Raw genomic sequence first — 19,819 nt, 5'->3', positions numbered from 1 at the left:
GTTTGTGGTAATATCAATATAAGTTGCACATCTGGACACAACATATCTTGGTTGGTGTGGCTTATTCTAATTGATCTTCTCCAAAATGGATAATGTACACCTTAATTCAGTTCTTTTTAATATCGCATGGTAGAAACAGAGAAACTTGGTGACGGTCCACCAAGATCAGATAAGGACCACAAAGGAATGCTGGAAGAGAAGGGGGGGTTTTTAACAAAGAAGACTCTCTAAAAGTTAGGACACATTGGTTACACTCACTTTCCAGATTCTTCTGGTATACCATGAGAACATACTGTATATACAATGGTAGCTATACCTATCTATTTATTTAAATTTATATGTGTTCAAGTGCAAAAGGGTAAAATAGGTGATACTCCGTGAACATGGTTATAAGGGTGGCACACAAAACACTAAGATTGTCTAAGGACACATACAAACATAACCTATCTGTATATTGAGGCTAGTAGTCGTGAGTAAATCAATATACAGGGTATACAAAAGCCAAACTTAAATGAAATTTCCTCTTTTCGTGGACCGTTATCAAAAACGCGGGTTTTCTTGACGTTACGCCTCCCCTTACTTTTTAAGCTTAAAACTTAACTCATGTCTGTAAGTTAACATTGAAAACACTGACAAAAATCAGAAGCAGTCAAGACAATTGATTATTTTAAGTTTAATTTTTGAAAATGTATAAACTTGAGTTCAATATCCAAAACTTGTCAAGGCAATTGGAGTTAAAAAAATTAAATAAGTTGTTGTAGCTTAATTGGGCTGTAATGTTTTACAGTGCAGGCTGGAAATGAGCTTAGATAATATTTACTGTCAAGTTGGTGACACTGAACCCAAAATTAGAATTTTACACAGACATACCCTGCATCTCATTGCACATAACATCCACGTGAACGGAGATATTCACCAATTTTGATAACAGGCTTTCACCACAATCACAAATTCTGACTTTAAGCCTACTTTCGCATTAGTTATGTTTTTTAATCACATGGATGGAACTATCAGCTTTGTCAATCTGATGTCAATCTTAATATAGTTTTATAATGCACTTACCAAGAACCACAAGCAGGTATTCACATGGTTGTTGTGTGACTCTTCAGTTAACTCTTACTGAGGCACATACACGCGCATCTGCGAGATTTAAAAAAGCGCGGGTCTGGTCTGCGTTGCTGCTCTGGATCAGATACGGACCTTTCTAACAGACTGTCAGTCAGAGATTGCGGACAAATATGCTGCAAAGCTGGTGCAGATGTGTATAGTGAGTGTGACTGCTACGCGAATCTGGTGATTCAAAAACGGATCCGGCACAGAGGGAATTGCTGTCTGGGATGAAGTAAGTAAGGGGCATAAAAGAATGGCAGATTGTTTAGATGGATACAGGGAAGTGAGCGCATTGCTGCGACAGGCGGTGGAGGAAGGACTGCGAGGGAATGAGATAAAGGTGGGGTACGGAGCAAGTGGCAGTAATGCAGAAGGGTTGGTGCATCTGCTGGACACCCCTAACCCTCCATCTAAAGGATGGAGTCAGTTTCAGGAGAAGGAGACAGAAACGGAGAGTGAGGAAGGAGTAGAGGAGGATAATGCAGATCATAGAATAGTGAGAAGCAGGAGGGCTGTGAAGCCCCCCACCAGGGACACGCCGATGCTTCCGCTGATGGTGAACGGAGCACAGACACAGTATGTGCTGTGGGCAGGACAGGATCTGGAGGGCCTGATTCTCAGACTCCCAGTCCTGGCAGAAGGGGCCGGAAAATGGATAAAAGCATTTGAGGAGGAAACTATGGGTCAGCTCCTGGCGGTAGGGGACATAAAGGCGGTTCTGGCTTGCGTATTGGGGGCAGACAGAATGGAGAGACTGCTGCGAAGCAGTGGCCTGGTAGCGGCGACAGGGACTCCTGTGAATGATGCATGTCACTTTGATGGTTACCGTGCTAACTGCTGGCATCAGCTGCGACTAATGTTTCCTCCACGGCTGAGTGTGTTTGAAATGAAGGTGGAACCCATCAAGGAGGAGGAGAGCCCAGCTGCCTATCTGCAAGCTCAAGAAAAGCGATGGCACACTGAGACAGAGCAGGACCTGCAGAATCCGGCATTCAGGGGTCAGTACCGGAGGGCACTGCAGGACGCGCTCCCTAAGCCAGTGAGAAGCAGGCTAAGGCAAGTTGTGGGGCTCATTACTATGCCTGAGGAGCAGAACCGTGAGCAGCTGATCCATGCTATTGACTTGTACAGAGAGGAGGAGGACTGTGCTAAAGAGCGTGAGAGGGAACTGGCAAAGAAATTGAATCAGATGCAGCTGGAGGAGCTGACCGCTAAAAAGAAAAAAGTCCAGGCACCAGTGGTCTCTCCAGACCCAAGCCCCGGGGGCAGCCTGTGGACAGCCGACAGTCTCCTGTCGCTGGGCCCCCAGGATACCAATTGGCCTCCAGTCCCTGATTGGAACAAAGACAGTAGATATGATAGGTGGGGAGGTGATCAGAGGGCACCTAATTTCCCACAAATTAGGCAATCCCAGTCTATGGGAGGACTGGGGAACAGGCCACCCAAGCTGGTGTGCTGGAACTGTAACCAGCCCGGACACACCTGTGGAGTCTGCCCGAATCCACCCTTTCAAGGGGAAAGCACGAGACGTCCTGCAAACAAAAATGTAAATATGCCCATACTAATATCAGAGCATATCCCAGTGAATTTGTTAGGCAGCGATGCTTTGTGTCAGCTGTAGATAGACATTAAATGTACAGAGGGGGGCATAGACGTGCTCAGTGGAAAGTACAGCGTTCTGCGACAAAATCTGTTGTTCAATAGGGGACAGTATAGTTCATACGGGATTGAAGATGTTACTGGAAAAGTTTGGGAAATTCTAGAACAGTGGGGCCCATTTATACAGGAACAATATAGCAATAGGCTGAATTGGACACAGGACAAACGTACACTCACCTAAAGGATTATTAGGAACACCTGTTCAATTTCTCATTAATGCAATTATCTAATCAACCAATCACATGGCAGTTGCTTCAATGCATTTAGGGGTGTGGTCCTGGTCAAGACAATCTCCTGAGCTCCAAACTGAATGTCAGAATGGGAAAGAAAGGTGATTTAAGCAATTTTGAGCGTGGCATGGTTGTTGGTGCCAGACGGACCGGTCTGAGTATTTCACAATCTGCACAGTTACTGGGATTTTCATGCACAACCATTTCTAGGGTTTACAAAGAATGGTGTGCAAAGGGAAAAACATCCAGTATGCAACAGTCCTGTGGGCGAAAATGCCTTGTTGATGCTAGAGGTCAGAGGAGAATGGGCCGACTGATTCAAGCTGATAGAAGAGCAACTTTGACTGAAATAACCACTTGTTACAACCGAGGTATGCAGCAAAGCATTTGTGAAGCCACAACACGCACAACCTTGAGGCAGATGGGCTACAACAGCAGAAGACCCCACCGGGTACCACTCATCTCCACTACAAATAGGAAAAAGAGGCTACAATTTGCACAAGCTCACCAAAATTGGACAGTTGAAGACTGGAAAAATGTTGCCTGGTCTGATGAGTCTCGATTTCTGTTGAGACATTCAAATGGTAGAGTCAGAATTTGGCGTAAACAGAATGAGAACATGGATCCATCATGCCTTGTTACCACTGTGCAGGCTGGTGGTGGTGTAATGGTGTGGGGGATGTTTTCTTGGCACACTTTAGGCCCCTTAGTGCCAATTGGGCATCGTTTAAATGCCACGGCCTACCTGAGCATTGTTTCTGACCATGTCCATCCCTTTATGACCACCATGTACCCATCCTCTGATGGCTACTTCCAGCAGGATAATGCACCATGTCACAAAGCTCGAATCATTTCAAATTGGTTTCTTGAACATGACAATGAGTTCACTGTACTAAAATGGCCCCCACAGTCACCAGATCTCAACCCAATAGAGCATCTTTGGGATGTGGTGGAACGGGAGCTTCGTGCCCTGGATGTGCATCCCACAAATCTCCATCAACTGCCAGATGCTATCCTATCAATATGGGCCAACATTTCTAAAGAATGCTTTCAGCACCTTGTTGAATCAATGCCACGTAGAATTAAGGCAGTTCTGAAGGCGAAAGGGGGTCAAACACTGTATTAGTATGGTGTTCCCAATAATCCTTTAGGTGAGCGTACTTGTTTGTTGCGATGGGGAGAGTTCAGTGATCCTGAAGTAAAGGATGAGTGGGATCAGCTGATAGATTCTCTGCCTGACAGAGAAAGAAAGGATGTGTATGATAACAGATGGGATAATATTAGGGCCTGAGGGAGTAGCCATTCAGATACGGAGGACAGGAATAGTGGAAGAATGGTACAACATACCAGACATGGAACCCCACAAAGCAGTGGCTTTTAACCAGTCCATGCTGGATCTGGGAGAAATGATGGGATGAGCAAAGCAGGTGGTTTGGGTGCCGACGGTGTGTGAAGGAGTGCAGGCAGCGGCAGGAGAAAAGTTGTTAAGGATTCAGTGGAGCGCAGAGATTGTACTGTAGGTGATTTTGACAAAAGAGATTTGTGGTTGTGGAGAATCCGTGTATCATTCGTCCTTTCCATTTTCAATTGATAAATGAAAATCAAAAAATGAAAATCTGATTGTTTTTTTTGTTATTTGATTTTAAATCAGAAACAAAAAATGAAAATTGTCTTGTATTTCATATTTTAAAATTTCGTTTTGGATCAAAAATACAAAATTGAAAAGGGTCCACACAACAGAATCTGTTTTAAATATTTAATTGCTGGGTTGTGCATCACCCGGAAATTGTTATTTTTTGCGAGCTACTGTTTCAGTGAGCTAGCGAGCAGGCGGCCCATCACGACTCACGAGCCATTTCCAACCGTTATTCATCAAACATGGATAGTTATGTGCTGTTCAGGGGAACAAAACGGCTGACTCTAAAAGAAGAAGACATGATCACCGAAAAAATAAGCAGGATCTTCCAGGTAGCTTCCCTAAATATTTTTGTCTTAAATTGCACGTGTTCTGTACTTTAAACCACGCAACATGTGCAAAAATTTGTTTTTAATTAGGCTACTTCGTACTTTTTTAAAGGTTCGTCCACTCAGTCTTTATATTACCGATGATTCCAATGTGGCCGTATTTCCGGCAAGTGATGGGCACTTCAGCACTTGTGACCTGATGTTAAGGGGTCATTACGAAGTGCATGGGGAGAGCTGTGATGCCGAGGAGGTACCCGGGCCCGTACCATACAACCCCACCCGCTTTTCCTTCCACCGACCGCCGAGTGCAGCTGCGGGCTCAGCGGGCGAGACCTTCTTCAAGAGCTACAGTGGCAAAGGCATACCAAAGGTGACTGTTGTAGATTAGATACTTTAATTATCATGAAAGAAGTTAAGATGTGGAGTAGCTTGTACACATAAAAACGCAGAGACACAAATACTAAAAAAATATATTTTGAAAATACGTCTGTAGTTCCATGTCAGCAATCTTCTCCTGTGTACATTAAAAGGCTTGATGGCCCTGGGGACAACAGATCTCCTTAGATTAACTCTCAAAACAAAGGATAGTGGCCACAATCTTGCCTAGCATGTATTCATATGTGACTGCTGCATTTGCAAACAAATTTGTAATTTCTTGAAACTGCGACAATTACTCAACTACGTATTGTGATAGAAGTGTTAAAAGTACTGCTTTAATAACAGCCATCTTTATCCATCTGTATCCAAACAGTGTTAGTAAATAAAATAAATAAAATAAAATAAAAAAATCTTAATATAAAAGTTATGGCCAAAATTGCAGTGAACTGGCCACCGTCAACACTATCAAACTATTATGTGCATATGATTGGATCAGATTAATACGAGTTTATGAATGTGTATGTAGCATTTTCCTGCTATAGAAATTAAAGATTACAGTTTTTAACTACTTGCCATATTCCTGGATTGTTATTGTTTATAGACCACCTGGGCCGTACAGTAATTTTCGCTGATTTTTTAACTAACCTGGTGGTCAGTACTGACAAAGCTGTTATTGTGGGTGATTTTAACATTCATATGGAGAAAGATAGTGATCCTTTAAAAATAGCGTTTACAGCTATTCTTGACTCTCTAGGTGTATGTCAGAATGTAGTCGGGCCTACTCATGCCTGTAACCATACCCTTGATTTGATTATTAGTCATGGCATCTTGGTGGAACATGTATCTATTATGCCTCAGAGTCCCCTTCTCTCTGATCATTACTTGTTAACGTTTGAAATCCAGTATAGCCTCCCGTTGACCGCAGCTCCAAAGTACAGAATCAGACGTTCCATTGCCTCACTAACTACAACAACATTTATGAAACAACTTCCACAGTCCTTCAGCCTTACATCTGAAGCATCGTGTATAAATGAACTTGAAAAGGCGACTGCAAACATGGATAAATCCCTTCGTAGCACACTAGATCTTGTAGCTCCACTTAAGAAAATAAAGCATAGAGATAAGAAACCTGCCCCCTGGTACTCTGATCATACACGTGAACTCAAACAGGCATAACGCAAGCTAGAGCGCAAATGGCGCTCAACTAAACTAGAAGTTTTCAAATCTGCATGGAAAGAGAGCCTGTCTAAATACAGACAAGCACTAGTGTCTGCTAGGTCTGTGTATCTCTCCAGATTAATAGACGGGAACAAAAACAATTCAAAATTCCTATTTGAATCCGTGGCTAGGTTAACACAAAATTCTCCATTAAACTCGCAAGTCCCACAATCTCTTAAGAGTAATGACTTTATTACATTCTTTAATGGTAAAATAACTAAGATTAGACAGACCATCCAGTGCACATCCTTAGCTACCTATGACTGCCAGACTCCTGCTAGTCTTATGCCTATCAATAATGAGACTTTTGAATCTTTCATTCCTATAAAACACCCAGAACTCCTGAGCTTAATTTCCTCCTGTAAATCCTCTACAAGCCTCATAGACCCAATTCCTACAAAATTTTTCAAGGAAATCGCACCACAGATTAGCAATACCCTGTTAAATGTGTTAAACTCTTCTCTTAAGCTTGGATATGTTCCTAAACCTTTTAAATTGGCTGTTATTAGACCCGTTCTAAAGAAACCAAATCTTGACCCTAGTGTTTTAGGAAACTATAGACCAATCTCAAATCTTCCTTTCATTTCAAAGATCATGGAAAAGGTTGTAGTTCGTCAGTTGTCTACTTTCCTACAAAAAAATAATAATAATGAATTATATCAGTCTGGCTTTAGACCAAACCATAGCACAGAAACTGCTCTAGTCAAAGTAATGAATGATTTACTTATGGCTTCTGACCGTGGCTTGATATCGCTGTTGGTATTACTGGATTTAACTGCAGCATTTGATACTGTGGACCATAATATCCTCTTGGACCGGTTAGAAGGTGTAGTTGGCATTACAGGGACAGCACTCTCTTGGTTCCGCTCATATTTAACTGATCGCTATCAGTATGCACATGTGAACAACGAATCATCCAAGGCCACCAAAGTCACATACGGTGTCCCACAGGGATCAGTACTGGGCCCACTACTGTTTACACTATACATGCTACCGCTTGGTAACATTATTAGAAAACATGGTGTTGGGTTTCATTGTTATGCAGATGATACACAGTTATATATATCTGTTAACCCTGATGATACATCACTCCTATCTCGGTTAGAAGATTGTCTGTTAGATATTCGGTGCTGGATGGCAAAAAATTTTCTAATGTTAAACACAGAAAAAACAGAAGTACTGGTGATTGGTCCCAAGGCTGCAAGAAATAAGTTTCACCACCTCAGCATTAGTGGCCTTCCTACACAACCTAACACAGTGGTTAGAAATCTTGGTCTTCTAGTAGATTCAGATCTATGTTTTGATGCTCACATAAGAAGTATTACTAGAACTGCGTTTTATCATCTACGAAACATAGCCAAGCTTCGTAAGATGCTCTCACTTCGTGATGCAGAAAAATTAATACATGCCTTCGTAACTACCAGACTAGACTACTGTAATGCCCTCCTTTCTGGTTGCCCGTCTGGTTCCTTAAATAAACTTCAGCTGGTACAAAATGCGGCAGCCAGAGTTCTCACAAACACTAAAAAATTTGATCACATCACACCAGTCTTATCCTCCCTTCATTGGTTACCAGTTAAGTCTCGGATTGACTATAAAATACTGCTGTTAACCTATAAAGCACTGAATGGCCTTGCACCAGACTACCTTAATAATCTGCTGACCACATACAATCCCCCACGCTTGCTTCGATCTCAAGGTGCGGGATATCTGTTAGTACCTAGGGTAGAAAGATCTACGGCAGGCTGCAGAGCTTTCTCCTATAGAGCTCCTTAGCTGTGGAACGGTCTTCCACCGGATGTGCGGGTTTCAGGCTCACTTTCAATATTCAAGTCTAGACTAAAAACACACCTATTTAGTTTAGCTTATAGGGACACTAGTTCTAGCTCTAGCTAGCTTCTCACTCCCAGTTAAACCTATAGTGTGAGGTGTAAAGCTGGGTGGGGATCGGTGCCATTGGCTTTGGATAAACTGAATTGACAGTGCTGTCACTCTAGCTTCACAATTGCTTGTGGGATTGGAGTGCTGACATTTCAGGGACTCCCCATGCCTGCATTCCCACCTGCCTCTCCCCCCTACTTATGCTGCCATAGCCATATCTGCCGGAGCATTGCACTTCATATTGCACTCATCTAACTTTCAGCACTGCCTATAGTCTCCCTTACTTTGACTAATTGCATTTATTTCCACCACCTTCTCCTGGGTGGTGCTACCTGGAGCTTTCAATCTATCAAGATGTCCAGCACACCCTGCAACATGTGACGTCGCCACTGCCAATGACGACCGTGCATCCAGCTCGCCGTTCTGCCAGTGTCATCTTCCTTGTATGACCCGCTCCCTGCCTTCTGGCTGCCTGGCGATTGGAGGAAGTGTTGGCACCGGCTTGTCATCTCCCCCCTGCTCCCCGTTTGTGTTTCAGACTAAACTGTATTTGACTCTCCCTGCCGGCCCCTGGAGGATGGGCTCCCCCTTTGAGTCTGGTCCCTCCCAAGGTTTCTTCCTTCTAGGGAGTTTTTCCTTGCCACTGTCGCCTATGGCTTACTCACTGGGGCTTTGGGTGGGGATGCTGTAAAGCGCTTTGGGACAATGTAATGTTGTGATAATGCGCTATACAAAAATAAATTTGTTGTTGTTGTTGTTGATTGTCCCAAGAAATTTTTTTTTTTTTTTTTTTGTTGTTCAACTAAAATATTTTTTGCTTTCAGGACCATCTTCATTGCTGACCTTGTGGATGGAAAATTAGAAACAAGCCGAGCCCTGACGGTGAGGTTCTCTGAATTTGAGGCTTCTGTCATGGGAATCACCAGTAAAGTGAATGAGGCCCTCGAACAAGAGGACTCCGTCATCCTTACTGATGGACAGGGTAACAAAATCTTGGAAACAGAAGGAACCAGAGGTAAGTTTGAAATTTTATAGCCATAAGGTTTTAAGAAAAACTACAAAATTTTATCAGAAAAATATACTTAATTAATGTACAATTAAATAATCTACTTCACTTGCAGGATCAGCATTTTGGAGGCAAAATGCAAGGAAAGTCTTGGCTGTGAAGGTGGAGGATTTCTTGCAGTTACAAGGAAATAAGAAAAGGAGGCTGAGGTATATAAACTGTATTTTCATTACTGTCTGACCAACTTTTTTCCTGGCTTGCTTACTTCTGTCAGCTGCATGTGTGCAGTATATTAGGATATTCTAGGAAGTGAGGACTTGCATTATTGTGATACTTTTTGCCAAAATAAGCCCTTCTAGTTTCTGCTATTTCCATTGCATTAGTTGGGATCACTATTGTTCGTCTGCTTAAATTAAATGAGTTTGGGTGACAGATCAATGTAAGTTGCAACAATACTTATTACATTTAGAATTGTTAAAATAAAATGACAATTAACATGACAACAGGACTAAAAAAACTTGCAGATTTTATTTAAACAAAGGAAATAACTTTGAGAGAACAAATTGCAATGTTTTTTGCTTATTTTTTTTCAGTCGACGAGATGATAATGGCCTTGATGCTGTGTTTGATAAAATTGAGGAGGTGGTCCTGGCATCACAAGGACTTCAGGAGGTGTCAACAACAATGAAGGAGTTGATGGAGCTGGCCAGTTCCAACCGCAGAGTTTCCCTGGCAGCAGCTGAAGCAGCAACTATTAAAGATGCCTTTGCCTGTCTTATCTGCAAAGGTAATTGAAAAAAAAATCTTCTACATGCAAATTTCAGTGCAACTCATATACTGAAGTTCATGAAGAATATAGACCAACACTAATCAAATCAAACTTAATTTCAGAAGCACTTTTCATACAAAGATTGCAAATCAGTGCATTCCTGATTAAAATAACCCCACACAAACCACATTCCCATCCCTCCCCCATAGATCAGGTACACCCCCTCTCCGTGACTCAGCTCCTATACAAATACATACTTAAGAGTAGAATTATTTCCCACCTTCTGGTATTAGTCAGGACATGTGCAGCTGAATTTTGTAGAAGCTGTGAACCTGAGATACTGCTTTTAGGAAGACCAGAAAGAAGGGCATTACAGTTGTCAATTCTACAGGTGATAAAAGCATGCATTAGTGTCTGTGTTGGAACAGTTACTTAGACAGTAAATTTTTTGTTAATTTACAATTGTTTTTATCAAATTTGCAGGTCCTTTGGTTGAGCCCATTGTTTCTTCATGCTGCCAAAGCCTTGTTGGTTGCAGAAGCTGCATCGATGAGTGTAAGAGAAATTCAGTGTTTTGCCCAAAATGTCGAGCCGATGACTTCCACATGAACACACAAAGACTAACTGGACTGTCTGATGCACTGGCTGCTCTGGGCAACATTTTGTGGCAGTAAAGGTGGTTAGTATGCCATTGGGCTGTTTTCAGCAGAGTTCAATGTTAATGTCAAAGTTCAATGTTATGCATTCAAAGCACTTTAGACTGTAAAATGTTTGCAAAAGATTTGAGAAGTTACTTTTATTTGTAAGATGCTGCAAGAGCCAAACTACCAGATTTTTACACAATTTTATGTGGAATGGTTTTACTGTTTTTTTAATTAAGTCAGATTCACATATGTTTACTGTAATGTTCCCACATTTCCTGTAAATGCTTGCAACTTAAGCACTGTTGGGTTTTTTTTTTCCAACAAAGACTAATCTGTTCTTTGTGTTACAAAAATTGTTTACATTTTATAGCATAGGAATTATGTTCTGACAAATCTGAGGTCCACACTTAAATGGAACTAGTTAAAGGAAAACAGTATGTACAGTAGGATTTTTCATTGCTGCTGACTTTTTACCTCTGTTTTTGTACCTTAGTGAGGTTGAAATAAAAGTTCAAAGCAATAAAACTTTCTCCTTTATTGTCTATCCTACAACTTAGAAGTATGATAGTTGTGTATCACTGATCAATATCTACAGCCATAGACCAAATGCTCTATTTATTCAGCTGCTAGAGAACACCAATGTTTGTGAGGAAACACCGCTAAAACACTCAGATGCTAAACATCCATCCATTCATTATCTACACCCCTCTTTCCTGTGCAGGGCTGTGGGGGGCTGGTGCCTATCACCAGCAATGATTGGGCGAGAGGCAGGATACACCCTTGACAGCTCACCAGTCCATCACTGAACTCTATACACACTCAAACATATCTTACAGTTAAACGTATTAGGGAGATTAAGGCATCTTGGAAAGGAGCATAGTCATTGTTCACTACATGATTAAAAAGAAGAGAAATGTCAGGGTACATCTCTGCAAAGATTTCTTCTGCATGGCATCCTATCTTCTTCAGATGAAAAGGGGTCAGTTCCAAAGGTAGACACCCATGTCAGGGAAGATCCCAGCTCCTGCTCATACAGGTTTGCCACGACAGAGGCACATGGCAGCAGCTCCTCTGAGACTTCAGCTCGACATCTGTTTGCAGCCAGTTCATTAGGAATTCCACGTCCTAATTTTTTTAAAAATCAAAACAAGACTGTTTATTTTTGCTGTATTTTCAAGTTTACATTTTAAATCTAATACATTTAAATATTGTGTTTAGCATACCTGGGATCCTGTGTGCATTCCATGACTGGACCACTCTGTCAAGTCCAATTTGACTCACTTGAGATGTCAGGTTTGATATGCAGAATTTTGTTAGGTTGTCCTCCATGTTCACAACCTCTTGGTCTAGTAGGTGCACCAGAGCCTGTTTCAGGGGGTAGTTCACACGGTTGTTCACCTCTGGCCACAACCTTTCCACTCGTAGGTTCTGTTGATTACAAGTCCAAATCATTTTTTTCACATAAAATATGACAGCAGAAACAAGTTAACAGGAAGATTAGATTATTGACATATTTGGAAATAGTACATTTTCAGTGTTAAAGGAACAACTACATTTTTTTTTTTTTAAACCTGGACCTTATAGCATGTAATATGTTCATTTACTCACCCTGGTATTTGTAGTCCTCTGGGAGATTTTGTAGATCTATCCACGATCAGCGTCTATCCATTTAATGGGAGTGGTACAGGCAGCAACAAAACAGCCTCTAAATAAGGCCTTATTTGCCACAAAACCTCTTCCTTTTGAAATTTATGAATTTCTTATGAATTGCTAACACTATTCCTCTTAATTCTGAGCATGTATGGGGTCTTTTACAACCATTTAGTAAAACTACGCTGGCACTCCACTTGCCGGCACTTTCAGTGATGTCATGGCTGCATACCACCTGAGTTGTAGTCTGAGCAGAACTTTCACTCTGTGCTCCATTTGATGGTCGGAAAATTTGGAAATTGGAAACAAGCAAACATGGACCATGTTGGTATTTGCATTAGCAAGTTCTGTGTAACTGACAGCTGTTGTCAAACACAGAGTGAAAGTTCTGCTCAGACTGCAACCAAGATGGTCTAAGGTCATGACGTCACTGAAAGTGCCAGCTAGTGTAGCCGAGCTAGTTTTATTTAACAGCTGTAAAAGTCCCCGGATGATAACATCTAAAGCTCCTCCAAGACGCTTCAAAATAACAGAGGAATAGTGCTAGCGATTCATAACAAAACATTGGCAAAATGAAGATTTGTGGCAGACAATGTCTTATTTAGAGGCCGCACTTACTCTGCCTGGACAACTCCCATTATATCAATCAATCAAACTTTATTTATGAAGCGCTTTTCAAACTACATGGCTTCTCAAAGGGCTTTACAGATTAAAATGACCCCACAAAAATCACCCTTCCCAAACCCAAAATAAAAACATCGTCACAGCTATATCTCCCCCCCCCCACCCCCCAAAATCAACCCAACCCAACCCCCATGCACACACACACATAAAAGCAACAGTAAACAAAAGCAACAAGGGGCTGAGTACAGATGAGAATGAGTTCCTATATTTGATTTCGTATTACCAAGCACTCACCCTTGTTGATGTGGTTTGGAGATATGGTGGCCTGCTGAGGTTGTGCCTATATTGTGACAGCTTTTCTTGCACGTAAAGACACAGGAAAAACTCCCTGCCATGGTCAACTCTGACTTGGTCCCACATGCCATGCTTCACAACTGCAGGTCTGGAAGAAACAATGTTCACTTGACTAAACGGACTTTAACAGATTACAGAGAAAGATGTATATACTTACAAGACATACAGGGGAGGAATGAATTATGACAAATTTTTAAGGTGGTAGTTATTGCTTACCTGTATATTTCCTCGTAAATGACAAGGTTGTTTTTTACTGGCATTGTGGAATGTGCAACAATCTTGCTGCTGTAGCCATCAACGGCCAAGACATGTGTTGCACCAAACATTACAAGCTTTTCATTCTGGTCCAGATGAAGTTTATGACCCATGTATTCAGCATGATAGGGAGCTGGATTTAAATTTCGAGCACCCTGTGTAAAAATAAAAATAATTTAAATTAATGCAAACTCTCAGACTAATAATGGCTCACAACGTTCAGGAAATGGTTTTTAATGACAGAACACTTATTTACAAACATAACTTGTAGAAAAAAATGTGTATTAAGCATTGTATTGTAGTTTTACGTCATTATCCTTTCCTTTGGTCCAAGAAGTTATTACTATTAATAAAATTAATAGTTAAAAGGCAACACCTCCCCAGCAGAAACAAATAACTTAGCTTAAATGTCAGTCTCAAATGACTTTTAGTGTCAATCTGGAAATATTTAAGAGCAAATGGTTAAAGATTAAAGGTTCAAGTTCATGCAGTGGCTTCAGAAAATCACAATAAATAACAGAATGGTGACAGATCACCTCTTCAGAATACCGTTTCTTACAGGTTACACATATCATCTGCTTTGCCCAATTTACAATCCTTAAAATATCTGGTGAGAAGGGAGATGGTTAAAGTTTCTAAAGAATAATAAGCAGAAGAAGACTGAATGATCCTGGTGGGTTACCCAATAAAAAATAAACATAGTTTTGAGTGAAATATCTCTGAAAACCACGATTCCTGTCTGGTTTCTCCCACCAATGAGTATAGTTTTCTCAGCTCGCCTAATCTCTTAACTGTGAAGACAGTACATCGTCATCATCATCATCATCATCCCTGCTCTAGCCTCTGGTATTATGTCTCCTCCCTGACTCTGGTCTTTAGTATTGTGGTGTTAAAGAAAAATAAGAATGACAGAATTTTGACAGAATTAGGAGGAATAACAGCTATATTGCTGTGGAAATTATCCTTCTTAGTCCGACTTATTCCATAGATATTTTTTCTCAGCTTTTCACCTGTCAGACCCTCCCTGACCTCTGACCTGGCTGTGTTTATTGTAGCAATAAATATTTATTTCAAATATGTGAAAAGCAGCAGTAAAGTTCTGTACAGAAATATAAAAAAAAGGGTTTATTCATAGCATGAACTAACTAGCAAGGGATGTGTCGTAGATAAAAATTAGTGCTGTTAATCAGTTTAACATAATATATTGACATGTATTACCTACTAGTCATCCTACCTGACGCCGGAATTCATGGTATGGCTGATGGAGCTCCTTCAGGAATCTTCCGACCCGACCTTCTCCTGCATGAAGCCCCATTGATGCCAGATAGCCAGTCATGAACTTCCGGCCATACGATGGTCCAGTCTGTCACGGAATTGTCACATTATTAAAGGAAATATTTGCTAAATAAGCAGTGGGAATCGAAATATACACTTACTTCGTAAATCGACCGAGCCAAAATCCTCTCTAATGCTGCGTCTGCCAAAAGTCGTTTTCTCTTTAGGTCGTGTCCAGCACAAAATCTTCTGACACTTCTTTCCGAGCAGTCTACGATATTCATCTGCTTCAGTGTGCAGGAAATTTCTGCGTGTGTCATACCAGTTTTGAACAACTCCATGATTAATGTGGAGTGTAGCTCCAGCGCTGCCATAGTGTTGCTAACTTTTTTCTTTTTTTAAAAGCTTTATTAACAATTATAGCGTTATACAATACACAAGCCCGCCTATTTGCTCGCAGAACAATTTCCGGGTGACGCACAACCCAGCAATTAAATATCAAAAACAGATTCTGTTGTGTGGACCCTTTTCAATTTTGTATTTTTGATCCAAAATGAAATTTTAAAATAGGAAATACAAGACAATTTTCATTTTTCGTTTCTGATTTAAAATCAAATAACAAAAAAAACAATCAGATTTTAATTTTTTGATTTTCATTTATCAATTGAAAATGGAAAGGACGAATGATACACGGATTGTGGAGCATGATAGGGGTGCAGTGTGATGCAAAAGAAAGTACAGAGGAATGTTGGCAGGACATGGAAAGAGAAGTGCCTGAGGAGGTGTGGACCACCCATGACACAGATGTAGGCCTAGTAAATTCAGCTAGCCCAGTGGAGATTTATCTCAAACCAGGGTGCAACCACCCTGGAAAAACCAGTACCCCTTGAAACCTGAGGCCGAGGAAGGAATAAGGGAAACAATAGAGGGGTTACTGGATGCAGGGATGTTGGTGCCTACCATAATCTGCTGCAACACCCCCCCTCTTGCCTGTGCCAAAGGCAGGAGGTGAAAAGTGGAGGCTGGTTCATGAGCTGCGTGCAGTGAATGAGGTAGTGGAGGATCAGACAGCAGAAGTTCCCAATCCACACACACTGTTGGCAAATGTGCCCCCCACTGCAAAATGGTTTACGGTTGTGGATTTGTGTTCAGCATTTTTCAGTGTGCCCCTTGCATAGCAGTCACGGTTTCTGTTTGTTTTCACCTACAGGGGTCAGCAGTATAACTACACGAGGATGCAGCAGGGATTTAAGCACTCGCCATATGTGTTTAATCAGGTGCTTAGGGCAGATTTAGATGGACTGAATTTAAAAAGTACAGTGATACAGTACGTGGATGATCTATTGCTGTGTGCTGACACGCTGGCAGACTGCCACCAAGACTCAGTGCAGCTGCTGAAGGGGGGCATAAGGTGTCCAAGGCCAAGCTACAGTACTGCCAAGAGACTTTTCTAGGGATGATAGGCTTCAGCATGGATTGGATTGAGGACTATGCTGTGAAAGTGGCACCGATGTGGGCACTGATGAAGGAGGGAGGCCACACTAATTTGAAGGCCTCCTTAATTTGGACAAATGAGGCCTCATTAGCATTTGAATCCATCAAGCAGGAGCTACAGAGAGCACCTGCTCTGAGCCTCCCAGATTACACTGGGCAGCGTTTGGCTCAGTGGGCTAAGCCTGCGTACCTGTAATCACAAGGGTGCCGGTTCAAACCCAGCCTCAGCACATCTGTGGCTCCTTGAGCAAGACCCTTATCCCCCAGCTCCCTGGGTGCCCCAACAGGTGGCTGCCCTTCATGGACAACTTAATCTGCAAAGAGCAAGTTGAGGGAGGTGTAAAAACAATTTCCCCATGGGGATCAATAAAGTATCAATTAAACTTAAATTAAGCCATTTTATCTGTATGTCGGGAAAAGGAAGGACGGCTTTGGGACGGCCCTGCTGACCCAGGACCTCTGTCCTGGCAGACGGAAGCAGCCATTGGCATATTACAGCATGAAGCTAGATAATGTGGCTCAGGGATACCCACCATGTTCCCAGGGTGTGGTGGCTGCATATTTAGCTTATGAAAAGGCCACTGCCATCACAATGGGTTATCCAGTGACAATTTATACTTCACATAAGGTGGTGGACCTTATTGACAAAGGCAAGTTTGTGTTGACCCCGGCACGGCAGTTAGCATACTTTGCATTTGTCACTTACTCGGATGTGACCATAAAGCGCTGCACTACAGTGAACCCTGCAGACAGCATTCCCCTGGAGGATGAGGGGCAGCCACATGAGTGTATGGCAGTGTCTTTGGTCTACACTAAACTGAGACCAGACTTGGAGAGCTCTCCCATTGACAATAGTTTGTGGATGGCTCGTGCTGGAGAGATGGAGACGCCTTGAAGGCAGGATTTGCTCTGGTTCAGGCTCAGGGTGATGATTTTTACACTCTCGTTTCAGAGCTGGCGTCACAGCCGTGTTCAGCTCAGTTGGCGGAGCTAAAGGCCTTGACTGCAGCATGCCGGCAAGGGCAGCATAAGACGGTTACAATCTACACAGACTCTGCATACGCTCATGGTGTATGCCATTTGTTTGGAGCAGTCTGGAGGCAGAGGGGGTTTCGCAAAAGTCACGGCTCCCCCATTCAGCATCATAATCAGATTTTGGAGTTGCTGCATGCAATGATGCATCCTAAGCGTTTGGCTATTGTTAAGTGTCAGACCCACCGCAAAGGTCGTGAGTTTGTTATTCGAGGCAATGCGGCCGCGGATGTGGCAGCCAAGGCGGCTGCACAGGTCAGGACTGCTAGTCTTTTGCCTATGGTGACTGTGGAGCCAGACCTTACTGTTTCTTATCTGGTCACCCTGCAGGAGCGTGCGGGCCCATACGAGGCCTCTGTGTGGTTGCAAAGGGGGGCCTCTAAGGACACTAATGGTCTGTATCACAACCATGAGGGACTTTTGGCTGCACCTCTGTCTCTGGTGAACATTTTGATAACGGATGCGCATGGTCTTGACCATTTCGCAAGGGGGGAGGTGTTACGGAAAATTAAGTGACAAGGTTTCTGGGCACCACAGCTGTAAGCAATGGTGGATGCAAGGTTGTCAGAATGTGAGGTGTGCATTAAAAACAATGTGCGCAAAGCGGTCACGGCCCCAATGGGGCACATTTCAGTGCCTGAGGGACCGTTTAGACACTTAGTGATGGACTATGTGGACATGGGAAAAACAGCATATGGAAAGCGATATATGCTTGTGATTGTGGACAGGTTCAGCAGATGGGTAGAGGCAATACTGTCCAAGGACATGGGGGCGATGACAGTGGTGAAATTCCTGATCAGGGAGGTGATTCCGAGGTTTGGGATACCGACTGAGATAAGCTCTGATAATGGAGCTGCCTTTGTGGGGAGAGTCACTAAGTTAGTGGTTCAATAGCTGGGAATAAAACAAAGGTTGGGATGCGTGTATCACCCTCAGTCGCAGGACATGGTGGAGAGAGTGAATGGTACACTTAAGCAGAAGCTGAATAAGATCTGTGCCACCACCAAAATGAACTGGGTGGATGCACTGCCATTAGCCTTGATGGCGTATCGGATGGAGACGCACAGGGTGACGCATCTGTCTCCGCATGAAATGTTGACAGGGAGACCAATGCCTGGATCAACTAAAGGGGCCCAACCTAGACCAGCTGGGAGATGAATTAAAGTTGTACATGAGGAGTCTAATCAAAATACACAAAGCTATTTTCAAACAGGAAAAGGAGAAAGTACAGAAAGAAGACACAGACCGGGAGGAGCCAGTCATCCTTCCAGGAGATAAAGTCTACCTGCGAGTGTTCCGGGCAAAAGTGGCACGAGCCCCGACGAGAGGGACCCTTCAAGGTGACATGAGCCACAGCCACAGCGGTGCAGGTAGAAGGGAGTAATACGTGGTACCATTTGAGGCACTGCACTAGAGTACCGCTGGGGAGGCAGATAGTCACTGCAAACGACACAGAGGATGCAGATGCCCTTGACTCAGATGGCCCTGGCCCATAGGGTGACCAGATAATCCATGTCAGGGAGGACACTCTGAGCTAGGACAGGAATTGTAAATTACCATTTCAATTAAACGGACCTGGATTTCACTTGAGCACTCAGCTCTTGCTGTGTGCTGATTGGTCAGTCCTATAATGTATGTGCATGTGTCACTAATGCTAATGTGAAACAGCTGGATGAGTCTTTCAGTCAAGGAAACAAACCAGTCAAAGCACAAGAAGAGCTAAACTATTTAGCCGAGCACAGGAGCCTTTCAATTAGAAAGTAGTTTGTAAAACCCCCCAAAGTAGCTCAAAGTGTCCTCCCTGACATGGATTGTCTGGTCACCCTAGCCCTGGCGGAGCTCCCAGAAGAGAAGGATACTGAATTCTTGCTCAACAATATTACTTTAATTGCTAAATTTTATTTACATAAATGTAGATATATGAAGGTCCTCCCCAACTTTGTAGCTTTTAAAAAAGATTTAGTTTTGTTTTTTATTCTTTAAAGAAGGTGAAGACCAAAAGTACCTGTAAACTTTGTACTCTTATGTTTGGCTTGTTTTGATTTACCTGTGCTGTCCCCCCTAATCCTCTTCCGTAGATATTGTATATTGTTGAAGACGAAATAAAGGAGTTAAATTAAAAAAAAAAAAAAAAAACTTTACTTAACAGAAAAGAAAAACAACACTCTCCCACTGACAAGTCCGGGCTGTGTGTGGAGATCATGTGATATCTGGTACTGCCTCCATGGCGTAGTTTGCATAACGTCATGTCTGGACTCGCTTGTGAAGATCACGT

The 19,819-nt window shown here is 42.5% G+C and overlaps 2 protein-coding genes across 7 annotated transcripts in view; one reads left to right on the top strand and one right to left on the bottom strand.

Moving 5' to 3' along the window:
- LOC140581265 (uncharacterized) overlaps nt 1-11,385 on the top strand; it is a 65,346-nt gene extending 53,961 nt beyond the window's left edge. For 2 of the 4 annotated variants that reach the window (XM_072703417.1, XM_072703418.1), the window contains exons 6-9: nt 9,266-9,456; nt 9,563-9,656; nt 10,041-10,234; nt 10,700-11,385. Coding sequence is in view for 2 of the 4 variants with exons in the window: in XM_072703423.1 (XP_072559524.1) it covers nt 1,364-2,731 (1,368 nt within the window). In the remaining 2 variants the exon portion in view is untranslated. Of the gene's footprint in view, nt 1-541; nt 4,968-5,076; nt 5,335-9,265; nt 9,457-9,562; nt 9,657-10,040; nt 10,235-10,699 lie in introns of those variants that run through there. The other 2 variants (XM_072703423.1, XM_072703422.1) reach the window with 2 other exon arrangements.
- Nucleotides 11,371-19,660, bottom strand: LOC140581272 (uncharacterized). Of its 3 annotated transcripts, none has more exons than XM_072703435.1 (6): nt 18,830-19,660; nt 14,978-15,106; nt 13,705-13,898; nt 13,429-13,576; nt 12,084-12,288; nt 11,371-11,985 (listed from the first exon to the last, which is right to left on the bottom strand). In XM_072703435.1, exons 2-6 carry the CDS (start codon nt 15,077-15,079, stop codon nt 11,777-11,779), a joined length of 858 nt encoding a protein of 285 aa, XP_072559536.1. In that variant the 5' UTR covers nt 15,080-15,106; nt 18,830-19,660; the 3' UTR covers nt 11,371-11,776. The 3 variants fall into 3 exon arrangements, with proteins under 3 accessions (XP_072559536.1, XP_072559535.1, XP_072559537.1); XM_072703434.1 differs by lacking the exon at nt 18,830-19,660 and adding an exon at nt 15,180-15,536; XM_072703436.1 differs by lacking the exons at nt 11,371-11,985; nt 18,830-19,660 and adding exons at nt 12,469-12,521; nt 15,180-15,536 and having other exon boundaries at nt 12,152-12,288.
- Between the last annotated feature and the right edge of the window lie 159 nt (nt 19,661-19,819).

The sequence above is a fragment of the Paramormyrops kingsleyae genome, chromosome 20 (assembly GCF_048594095.1).
Source record: "Paramormyrops kingsleyae isolate MSU_618 chromosome 20, PKINGS_0.4, whole genome shotgun sequence".
In the NCBI taxonomy this organism is placed as follows: Eukaryota; Metazoa; Chordata; class Actinopteri; order Osteoglossiformes; family Mormyridae; genus Paramormyrops; species Paramormyrops kingsleyae.
This window is presented reverse-complemented; position numbering and strand designations above follow the sequence as displayed.